The 12,119-nt window shown below is 44.0% G+C and overlaps 1 protein-coding gene across 10 annotated transcripts in view; it reads left to right on the plus strand.

The window, feature by feature from the left end:
• HECTD4 (HECT domain E3 ubiquitin protein ligase 4) overlaps positions 1–12,119 on the plus strand; it is a 238,568-nt gene that overhangs the window by 171,980 nt on the left and 54,469 nt on the right. For all 10 annotated transcript variants that reach the window (XM_074402205.1, XM_074402206.1, XM_074402207.1 and 7 more), the window contains exons 45-50: positions 3,099–3,202; positions 5,479–5,640; positions 5,758–5,906; positions 6,288–6,367; positions 8,359–8,522; positions 11,476–11,713. In XM_074402205.1, coding sequence (XP_074258306.1) covers positions 3,099–3,202; positions 5,479–5,640; positions 5,758–5,906; positions 6,288–6,367; positions 8,359–8,522; positions 11,476–11,713 — 897 coding nt within the window. The remainder of the gene's footprint in view (positions 1–3,098; positions 3,203–5,478; positions 5,641–5,757; positions 5,907–6,287; positions 6,368–8,358; positions 8,523–11,475; positions 11,714–12,119) is intronic.

The raw sequence follows: 12,119 nt of genomic DNA on the forward strand, positions 1-12,119 counted from the left end.
CCTTGAAAATGTTCCTGAGGCTGGGCACAGTAGCTCACACCTGTAATCTCAGCACTTTGGGAGGCTGAGGTGGGAGGAATGCTTGAGCCCAGAAATTTGTCCAGTCTGAGCTAAATGGGAGAAGCTCAGCATCTACAAAAAAGCCAGGCGTGATGATGGTTACCTGTATTCCTAGCTACTGTGGAAGCTGAGGTGGGAGGATCACCTGAGTCCAGGAAGTCAAGGTTGCAGAGAGCTGTGATTGCACTACTCCCCTCCAGCCTGAGAGACAGAGTGAGACCCTGTCTCAATAAAATAAAATAAAATGCTCCTGAAATTTATCCCTTTCCTGCCCGTTTTCTCTTTTTTAAAAAAAAAATTTTAATTTTTTTGGTTTTTTAGCCCTACAGTCTGGCAGGTGACCTGTCCATTTTCTCTACCAACTCTTTAAAACTGGTGCTTTTTTTTTTTTTTTTTTTTTTTTAATTGTAAGTTTTGTAGCCTGGTCAACATAGCAAGACCATGTCTCTACAACAAAAATTTAAACAATTAGCTAGGTGTGGTGTCTCACTACTGTGGTCCCACCTACTTGGAAGGCTGAGGTGGGTGGATCATTTCAGCCTGGGAAGCAGAGGTTGCAATGAGCTGAGATTGCACCACTGCACTCCAGCCTAGGCAATAGAGTTCAAGACCTTGTCTCAAAAAAAAAAAAAAAAAAAAAAGGCCGGGCCCAGTGGCTCAAGCCTGTAATCCCAGCACTTTGGGAGGCCGAGGCGGGTGGATCACGAGGTCGAGAGATCGAGACCATCCTGGTCAACATGGTGAAACCCCGTCTCTACTAAAAATACAAAAAATTAGCTGGGCATGGTGGCGCGTGCCTGTAATCCCAGCTACTCAGGAGGCTGAGGCGGGAGAATTGCTTGAACCCAGGAGGCGGAGGTTGCGGTGAGCCGAGATCGCGCCATTGCACTCCAGCCTGGGCAACAAGAGCGAAACTCCGTCTCAAAAAAAAAAAAAAAAAAAAAAAAAAAAAATTGTAGAGACAGGGTCTCACTGTGTCCCCAAGGCTGGTCTTAAACTCCTAAGCTCAAGCAGTCTTCCTGCCTCAGCCTCCTAAAGTGCTGGGATTATAGACATGCACCACCATGCAGGGCCAAGGCAGGTACTTCTTAAATCTCTTATTTATTTATTTAGAGACAGTCTCACTCTGTCACCCATGCATCACTGTAACCTCTGCCTCCTGGGTTCAAGTGATTCTCATGCCTCACCCTCCCAAGTAGCTGAGATTACAAGCATGTGCCACCATGCCTGGCTAATTTTTGTATTTTTTATAGAGATAGTGTTTTGCTATGTTGGCCAGGCTAGTCTTTTTTTTTTTTTTTTTTTTTTGGAGACGGATTCTCACTCTATAGCCTAGGCTGGAGTGCAATAGTGCAATCTTGATTCACTGCAACCTCTGCCTCCTGGGTTTAAGCAATTCTTCTGCCTCAGCCTCCCAAGTAGCTGGGACTACAGGTGGTCGCTGCCACTCCCTGCTAATTTTTTGTATTTTAGTAGAGACAGGGTTTCACTGTGTTGCCCAAGCTGGTCTTAAACTCCTGAGCTCAGGCAATCCACCCACCTTGGCCTCCTAAAGTGCTGAGATTACAGGCTTGAGCCACTGCCCCTGGCCTGTCAGAATGGTCTTGAACTTCTGGCCTCAAGTGATTTGCCTGCCTTGGCCTCCCAAAGTACTGAGGTTGCAGGTGTTAGCCACCACACCCAGCCTTCTAACTCTAACTAAATAATGTTTTCATTAAGCCTTTCGGATGCTTGAATGAAATCACTGCTCATTCACCTGTGCCTGTGCTTGTGCCTTATATTACATGATCACATACCGCAGCCTTGCACTTTAATCTGTGTGTGTGTGTGTGTATGTGTGTGTGTGTGTGTGTGTGTGTGCGTGCGTGTGTGCACGCGCACCTTATTTTCCCACCATAGGGGCTTTGGCTCATATATCTTTGTATTCTACAACACCTCTCGGTATTCCTTGCTCATAGGAGGTGCTCCATAGGTATTAGATTTTTAAAAATCAATTTAGATGATAAGAATAGTCTTCAATTATTAGATGATGAGAATAATAACATATTTATTGAGTACCTGTGCCAGGGACTTAGCCAAGGGCTTAAGTTATTTCATCACATCTTCACAACAACCCTGTGAGACACAGGTGCTACTGTTACCCAGTATTGCAAGTGAGATGGTAAATACTGAGTACTGGGGCCAGGTTCTGAATCCAGGAGTTGGACTGCACCAGAGGCCGAGCACTTACCCTCATTGTTGTGCTGCTGGGCTACGTATGGAAGACCAAGATGTCTTGGGGTATTTGTTCTTTAGTAAGAATTTCAGACTGGGCATGGTGGCTTACACCTGTAATCCCAGCACTTTGAGAGGCCAAAGCAGGTGGATCACCTGAGGTCAGGAGTTCAAGACCAGCCTGGCCGTAATGGTGAAACCCCATCTCTACTAAAAATACAAAAATTAGCCAGGCGTGGTGGTGGGCCTCTGTAATCCCAGCTACTCAGGAGGCTGAGCCAGGAGAATTGCTTGAACCTGAGAGGCAGAGGTTGTAGTGAGCCAAGATCCCGCCACTGTACTCCAGCCTGGGTGACAGAGTGACACTCCATCTCAAAAAAAAAAAAAAAAAAAAAAAAAAAAAAGGCCGGGCGCAGTGGCTCAAGCCTGTAATCCCAGCACTTTGGGAGGCTGAGGCGGGTGGATCACGAGGTCAAGAGATCGAGACCATCCTGGTCAACATGGTGAAACCCTGTCTCTACTAAAAATACAAAAAATTAGCTGGGCATGGTGGCGCGTGCCTGTAATCCCAGCTACTCAGGAGGCTGAGGCAGGAGAATTGCCTGAACCCAGGAGGCAGAGGTTGCGGTGAGCGCAGATCGCGCCATTGCACTCCAGCCTGGGTAACAAGAGCGAAACTCCGTCTCAAAAAGAAAAAAAAAAAAAAAGAATTTAAATGAGCTCTATAAGTGCATTTTATTGTTTTGATGCTGCCCCAAAAGAGTCAGTACCCTCTTGGGAGTTGCAGGTGTTGTTTTAACAGATTCAACGTGTGCCCTCTGCAGGAGAGCGACTTGCAGTTGTGGAGGTACAGTGTGAACGGCTGAGGATGCTCTACCGGGACTGTGCTCGGCCCCCCCCACCTCCTTTGCAGGCTGACCGCAGACAGGTGAGCCCTCTTCAGAGGTTTGTGCCTCCTACAGCCGCAACTCACATCACTGAGTAAGGCCAGCAGCAAGTTAAGGACATTCAGAGTGAGTCTAAATGTCCTTAACATGTTAAGGACATTCACTCTGAATGTCCTTAAAGCTGTTTGCAAGTGCGTTCTTTTGCAGTGACATGCTCTCCTTTGTGGTGACATGCTCTCATCTTTGAACGTCAAAGCAAATAGAGCTGACATTCTAAATATTGGAAAATTATAGCAGGGAAGCAAAACTTACTAATTTATAAATGGTTTCTTTGTGTTGTCAATAACAAAACTTTAGCTTTTTTTTTAAAGTTTAGAGATACAGTCCATTTCATAATACAGAACATGAGCAAGTAATTAAAAAACAAAAGTGGGCCAGGTTCAGTGGCTCAAACCTGTAATCCCAACATTTTGGGAGGCCGAGGCGGGCAGATCACATGAGGCCAAAGTTTGAGACCAGCCTGGCCAACATGTGGAAACCCCATCTCTACTAAAAATAGAAAAATTAGCTGGGCATGGTGGTGCACATCTGTATTCCCAACTACTTGGGAGGCTGAGGCAGGAGAATCACTTGAACCCAGGAGTTAGAAGTTGCAGTGAGCTGAGATTGTGCCACTGCACTCCAGCCTGGGGAACAGAGTGAGATTCTCTTTCCAAAAAAAAGTGGGGGCAAAAGGTTAAATATGAATACATCCATGAATGTTCTTAGCAGTATTATTTACAATAGCCAAAAAGTGTAAACTGCAAATATCCATCAGCTAATGAATAAATAAAATATCCTGTAGCATTACATTAATAGAATATCATTTGTTCATAAAAAGGAATGAGATATTGATATATGCTACAACATGAATGAACTTGAAACTACCCTAGGTGAAAGCAGCCAGATGCAAAAGACCACATCTTACATAATTCCATTTATATGAAATGTCTAGTGCAGGTAAAGCCATAGAAATAGAAAATAGATTAGTGATTGCTAAGGGCTGGGGGCAGAGGAGAATTAAGGGAAGAGAGGAGTGGGGATTGACTACTAAAGGGTATGGAATTTTTTCAGTAGGGACAAAAATGTTCTAAAATTAGATCACGATAATGGTTGCACAACTCCGTGAATATACTAAAAACCACTGACTTATAAATATATACACCTACCATGTACCCATAAATATATTTTTTAAAATTGACTTATACACTTCAAATGGGTGAATTGTGTGTTACGTGAATTTTTTTTTTTTTTCCCCTGAGATTCTGAGATGGAGTCTCACTCTGTCACCCATTCTGGAGTGCAGTGGCATGATCTTGGCTCACTGCAATCTCCACCTCCTGAATTCAAGTGATTCTCCTACCTTAGCCTCCCAAGTAGCTGGGATTCTGCAGCCTGGGTGACAGAATGAGACTGTCTCAAAAAAACAAAAGAAAGTGCTTTTATCTGATAGAGAAGCTTGAGATTTTTATGATTAGAATGGTTAAAAATAAAAGTGAGAAAGCAAGACAACTAATCTTTAAAAAAAGAAAAAAGAAGTGTCACCATTGTACCCCTCCTTAGCTTTGAGCTGAATATTAAGTCATGCATATGTAAATTGAACTAAAATTAGTCCTTTAACTACGTGGGGACTATAAGAGGATGGGGACCAGACCTTGGAATTGATGATAATGAAAGATAAATAATGTCTTACAGAGATAGTAAGGATAAAAGTTTTATTTGGAAAAAAGATGCTTTTTAAAAAATGTATGTGTGACTGGCTGGGCATAGTGGCTCACACCTATTATCCTAGCACTTTGGAAAGCCGATGCAGACGGACAGCTTGAGCCCAGGAGTTTGAGATCAGCCTGGGCAACATAGCAAGACCCTGTCTCTACAAAAAAAATACACAAATTACCTGGGTATGGCAATGCATACCTGTAGTGCCAGCTACTTGGGAGGCTGAAGCAAGCAAATCACTTGAGCCCAGGAGTTTGGTTACTGCAGTGAGCTGTGATTGTACCACTGCACTCCAGCCTGGGTGATGGGAGTGAGACTGTCTCTAAATTGATAAATATGTGTGTGTGTGTGTGTGTGTGTGTGTATGCATACATATTTTATCTGATGGTATTGAAATATGTGTGTGTATATATATATATATATATATATATACATACACATTTTATCTGATGGTATTGAAATATAGGCAAATACATATGTATTTCTTTTTCTTCTTTGAGAGAGTAAAGGGATTGGTGTTTGCAGTTCTACTGAATATGGGTTTTTCTCCCCAATGTAGCCCAAAGAGATTACTTGGAGCCCCTCTCGAGTGTTTCCACCTGTTCGAGCCTGCATGTTCTCGTCTCACCTTACCTCCGTTACCTTCCTGGCTGACCCCAGTGCTGGGGGAGGCCTGCCCCGGGGCACTTTTATCTATGCCACATCACCACTGCCAGTTCAGGTGAGACATCACATGACATACTGTGTTTTGTGTCTTTTCTTCAAATTTGAAAGAAAAAGCATGTTTCAGGCCCAGGCTTAGCCCTCTGATTGCTGCTGTCTTCTGGTGTCTCCTCAGGCCCCGTCTTTTTATTGGGAAATTGAAATCGTTTCCTATGGAGACACTGATGATGACACCGGGCCCATAGTTTCCTTTGGCTTCACTACAGAAGCGGAGAAGCGAGATGGGGCTTGGACTAATCCAGTGGGCACTTGCCTTTTTCATAAGTAAGTAAAAGAAGTAGCTCAGTTTGGCAGAGAACGGTAGCTTCCTACAAGGTGTGTATAGGTGTTTAGGAAGTCAAAATAGAGCTCTGTCTTCAATGAGTTTGGGGAAAGGAGAGCATTATTTTTCCTTTCTGGAGATTTCCAGTGTACATTAATAAGATTCCTTTCTAATTGTCCTGTAATTTTTAAAAAACTTGTTTATTTCCCAAATTCTAGGAATATAGCTTGGGAAATACTGGTACAGGTATTTTAATACTGAAGTGATACAATAATCTCACAGTGCTGCCCCCCGCTCCCCACTTCACCACTTCTCTGTTTGTGTGTTGGCCAGTGAGGCTTCTCTTTCTTGTCTTTGACCTCCCTTCTTTGTATTTTTCATAGCAATGGTCGAGCTGTGCACTACAATGGCTCCAGTTTGTTACAGTGGAAGAGCGTTCGCTTAGACGTAACTCTCTCCCCTGGTGAGTGCAGTGGGAGTTTTTTCACCCTGTGTGATTCTACTGGTGTCAGGTTTGGGTCAAATAGGTTAAAGTTAAATAAATTTAGCAACTGGAAATGGGCAATTTGTCATCATTTAGTAAAAAACAAACTTGCTGCCCCCTAGTTTACACCAAATCCCTGGCTTTATGAGCCCTCACCATTAGAGCCTCCATTTGGTAACTCCAGAGTTATGTGTACTTTTGTTCTTTCATTATTAGATAATTCGGAGATTTTGCTTCTCTCTGTAGTCTTCACTTATTCATTAATGAGCAGATAAATAGCTTCAAAAAAATGGAACTCCACCACTAGCCATGAGGCACTCGAGAAATGCCTTATTGGGTTAGGCGCAGTGGCTCATCCCTGTAATTCCAGCATTTTGGGAGTGGACTGTGGGCACACAGACTACCCTTTTCCTAGAGAAATATGTCTGCAAAGGAATAGGAATTAGAATCCAATCTTTATAACAGAATCTCACCCCTATACCAATACCTGGGCTTCCATTCATCAACAGATACTTGCTGAGCATCTCCTACCTGCTAGGCCCTCTTCTGGGCCTGGGGATGCTGTGGTGAACAATGACAAGTCCCTAGCCAGTGGGAAGCTCCCATTTCTGTGGTACCTAAGCAATAGGAAACTCTGTGATTAAAACAGAACCTTAGAAGTTCATGCACTTACTGGAGAGTTTACAACAGATAAAGTATAGGCCACATGTGCTAACAGCTTGCCTGAGGCAGCCGATATTAAGTGCTGATGCAACAGACAGGCTCTTCTTGTGTTCTGTAAGGCCTACCCCGGTGTCCAGTCATCTTATTAGATAGCAGCCTGGATTATGTTATTTACCTTAACATTTTGCAAAATGCCTTAAATACTTACAAGTAGGGAACATAATGGAATTTAATGGTCTATCTTTAGCTTACATTGTGGGTGGAGTTTAAAATATGTATGTTTTTTCTTTTTCTTCTTCTTTTTTTTTTTTGAGTCTGGGTCTCACTCTGTTACCTAGGCTAGAGTGCAGTGGTGCAATCACAGCTCACTGCAGCCTCAACCTGCTGGGCTCAAGTGATCCTCCCACCTCAGCCTTCCTGAGTAACTGGGACTACAGGCACACACCATTATGCCTGACTAGTTTTTATGTTTTTTGTAGAGACGAGGTCTCACTGTGTCGCCTAGGCTGGTCTTGAACTCCTGTGCGCAAGCGATCTTCCCACCTTGGTCTCCCAAAATGCTGGATTACAGGTGTGAACCATCACATCTGGCATTAAATTATCTATTTTGAGGCCATTTCTGAATATTCCACCAGAGATGGAATTACAATTATCTTTGTACTTATTTGTCATAAGTAATCCTCCACATGTCAAAAGAGAAAAACTTATATTTTTCTGTTTTAAAAATGATGCCTTTGTTTTTGTTTTTGTTTTTGTCTTGCCTGCCAGGAAAATAAAGGCTAAATTTAACATGTAATTGTGGTAACTAATTTAACACAGACACTAGGCATTTTCTAAAAAAAATTCTGAAAGCTTTTTAAAATTTGCTTCTGTTATGTTACTTTATATCTAAATACAATAACTTCTGCCATTCGCTGTGGCTCATGCCTGTAATTCCAACACTTTGGGAGGCCTAGGTGGGCAAATTGCCTGAGGCCAGGAGTTCAAGACCAGCCTGGCCAGCATGGTAAAATCCCATCTATACTAAAAATACAAAAATTAACTAGACATAGTGGTGGGTGCCTGTCATCCCAGCTACTTGGGAGGCTGAGGCAGGAGAATTGCTTGAACCTGGGAAGCAGAGGTTGCAGTGAGCTGAGACCACACCACTGCACTTCAGATAAATAAGGAAATACAATAACTTCATGTCCTTTTCAGAAGTAAATGAGGGCATAAACAGTGATTTGTAGAGTGTCACTCTGGTTGCAAATTTAAAATTTACTTAATAAAAGGGATTAATTTGTTGCCCTTACCATTCTCTGCTGTAGGTGATGTGGCAGGAATTGGCTGGGAGAGAACCGAGGGTACTCCACCTCCTCCAGGACAGCCAGCCAAGGGCCGGGTGTACTTCACGTACTGTGGGCAGCGCCTCTCACCTCATCTCGAAGACGTCTCTGGTGGCATGTGGCCAGTGGTTCACATTCAGAAAAAGGCAGGTTACCTTGTTGGGAAAGGAAAACAAATTCTCCTTCATCATGTGTTCCTGTTAGAAATGGAAAAATGAAAGGAACCAAACGTGCCCTCATCGTGCATAATATTGGTACACAAAAGACAGAGGAAGGGCAGAGCCAGCCTGAGCCAGTGTGTGCCTTCCTTTGTGTTGACCCCACAGTCTTAGATTGAACCATACTGTATCAGGAACATAGTGTTTCATTGCTTTGGCATCCTTTTAGCAACCTTTCCCAGACAACAATGCAAGGAACACTAGAGTTCTTTCAAATGTCAGTAAAATGATTCTGTGATCAAGTAAATTTTGAAAGTGATTCTCTTTGGTTGCTCAGTATATCAAAAATTTGGAGAGATCCTTCAGTAAAGGTTCGTAAGTTCAGCTTAGTTCACCGGCATCCTCACACATATTTAATCATGGAACTCTTGTTTCTTAAGGAGCATCTATTAATATCCAATGTTCTGGAACATTACTTACTACATGCTGGTAGCTCCCAAATCCATTATCTCTATCCCAGACCTTTCCCTAAACTATGCTCACATACCCAGCAGCCTAGGCAGCATCTCTAAAGAGATGCCTTATTGGCATGTCAAAGTTAACATGACCAAGACTGAGGCTACCTCTGCCCCAAACCCAAAGCTGCCACTTCCCCAGTCTTCTTCATCTCAGGAAATGGCAGCTACATGCTCACAGTTGCTAAGGCCAAAACCCTTGATATTCTTGACTCCTCTTTTTTCCCCTGCTCCACATTCAACCTGTCAGCGTATCTTGGTTCTAACCTTCAAAATGTATCTAGAACTGACCACTTCTCCCATTCCTCCCTCAACAACTGGGCTCTGCCACCATCCTCCCTTGGGTAGCTCGTCACAGTGTTCTAACTCCTCTCCCAGCCCCCATTCTTGCCCGTTCACACGTCTTGTTGTTTTTTTTTTCTTCAGGACATCTCTAAGGTAATACATATCTTTTTTTTTTTTTTTTTTTGAGGTGGAGTCCCGCTCTGTCACCCAGTCTGGAGTGCAATGGCACAATCTCAGCTCATTGCAACCTCTGACTCCCAGGTTTAAGCAATTCTCTTGCCTCAGCCTCCGGAGTAGCTGGGATTATAGGCGACTGCCACAATGCCTGGCTAATATTTTTTTTTTTTTTTGAGACGGAGTTTCGCTTTTGTTACCCAGGCTGGAGTGCAATGGCGCGATCTCGGCTCACCGCAACCTCCGCCTCCTGGGTTCAGGCAATTCTCCTGCCTCGGCCTCCTGAGTAGCTGGGATTACAGGCACGTGCCACCATGCCCAGCTAATTTTTTGTATTTTTAGTAGAGACGGGGTTTCACCATGTTGACCAGGATGGTCTCGATCTCTTGACCTAGTGATCCACCCGCCTCGGCCTCCCAAAGTGCTGGGATTACAGGCTTGAGCCACCGCGCCCGGCTCTGGCTAATATTTTTGTATTTTTAGTAGAGACGGGGTTTCTCCATGTTGGCCAGGCTGATCTCAAACTTCTGACCTCAGGTTATCTAGCCACCTCAGCGTCCCAAAGTGCTGGGATTACAGGTGTGAACCACCACACCCCACCAATACATGTCTTTTCAACCCAGTAATCACAGTGATCTTTTTAAAATGTTGGTTAGAATGTTACTATCCAATCAGTGGCTTCTCATGTTACACACTTTAAAAGCCCAAGTCTTTTTTTTTTTTTTTGAGACGGAGTTTCGCTCTTGTTACCCAGGCTGGAGTGCAATGGCGCAATCTCGGCTCACCGCAACCTCCACCTCCTGGGTTCAGGCAATTCTCCTGCTTCAGCCTCCTGAGTAGCTGGGATTGCAGGCACGTGCCACCATGCCCAGCTAATTTTTTTGTATTTTTAGTAGAGACGGGGTTTCACCATGTTGACCAGGATGGTCTCGATCTCTTGACCTCGTGATCCACCCGCCTCGGCCTCCCAAAGTGCTGGGATTACAGGCTTGAGCCACCGCACCCGGCAAAAGCCCAAGTCTTTATAATGACTTACAAGATACCATGTGTGGTGGTGCCAGGGTAGTCTCTGCTACTCTGGAGGCTGAGGTGGGAGTATCACTTGAGCCCAGAAGTTCTAGGCCACAGTGCATTATGATTGCACCCCTATGAATAGTCATTGCACTCCAGGCAACATAGTGAGACTCCATCTTTTAAAAAAATAACCTACAAGGTCCTGTAGGATCTGGCATTGTACCATGTCTCTGGTACCATCTTTTATCTCTGTATTTGTTGAATGACTTAATGATGCCAGTAATTTAAAGCAGCATTTCTCAGCCTATTCCATTCATTCATTCAACAAATATCTATTGAACAATTAACTGTCAAGCACTATGCTAAGCTCTGGGTATGTAGCAGTGAGCAAAACAGATATGATCTCTGTCTTCATCATGTTATGATCAGTTGGAGGAATCAGACAGTTGTCAAATAATCACGTAAATATACATGTGTATGTACGTAATCACAGACTAATAAATGCTATGAATGAGAATCATAGACTTCCTAGAAGCAAGTAGCAAGCACATCTGATCTTGTGTCTCTTTAATCTGAAGAAGTGCTGCTTGAGCCATGTCTGTAATATTAACTGGTCTTAACTAGACAGAGTTGGACAAAATGTTCCAGGTGGAAGAAACAGCATGGGTGCTGGTGTTGGGTAGAGAGGAGCAGTGTTGGAAACAGGAAAGGTCAATGTGTTTGAGCAGCAAAGAGCATGAAAGTGTGAAGTGAGGGTAGGGAGGCAGGGCTGGTTGTGCAGGGCTCTGAGCACAGGTATGCTCAGTTACTCCAGCCCCTGCCTGGTTTCTCTTGCCAGCACACACCTTGGGCTATTCTTCCAATATGATGTTTAGTGAGCTGCACCTTGGGCTCTTGCAAAAATAAAAATTAACCTAATTCTTTCCAAATCCTTCGTTTGATCTCCTTTCCAGAACACCAAAACCCGAGCTAACTTTGGCTCCCGGCCATTTGCCTACGCGGAAGGGCAGGCTCACCGCAATGCTGCCGACCTGTGCACTGACCTAGCAGAAGAGATCAGTGCTAACTTTGAGGCCCTACCTTTCGCCATGGCATCTGACAGTGACAATGATGCTGGCACCAGTATTGCATCAGACCCAGGCACTCATGGGCCGCCATGCCGGATTGCTGCCGTGGCCACCGCTCAGCAACGTAAGTCGTCTCCTGGGACTTAACTGCCTCCATGGCTTCCTGGGACCATGAATGCTATGAATTCCATAAACCCACTGCACTGGGTCATCCTCATTACAATCAGCAGTTGCAAACCCAAGTGTCCATTAGTAATGGGGTCACAGGCCTGGTGAAAGAAGGAGGGGAGCAGGAGGAAGCATAGCAGACCAAAGTGCATCCCGATTTCCAGGAAGCCTGCCTTGCCCCAGGGCAGCCATTGCAAGACCACTAGAGCCCCAGCACTTTGTATGAAGTCTTCTCATGAGTCACAGTGTTACTTATTTTCAAAAATTATCCTAAAACCAAGGTAATTACCGAATAATAAAATGCTAAGTGGTGGGTATATAGGTGGGCACCGAAAACTTTTATGATTACTTGAACAATTTTT

This window comes from Saimiri boliviensis, chromosome 7 (assembly GCF_048565385.1).
Source record: "Saimiri boliviensis isolate mSaiBol1 chromosome 7, mSaiBol1.pri, whole genome shotgun sequence".
In the NCBI taxonomy this organism is placed as follows: Eukaryota; Metazoa; Chordata; class Mammalia; order Primates; family Cebidae; genus Saimiri; species Saimiri boliviensis.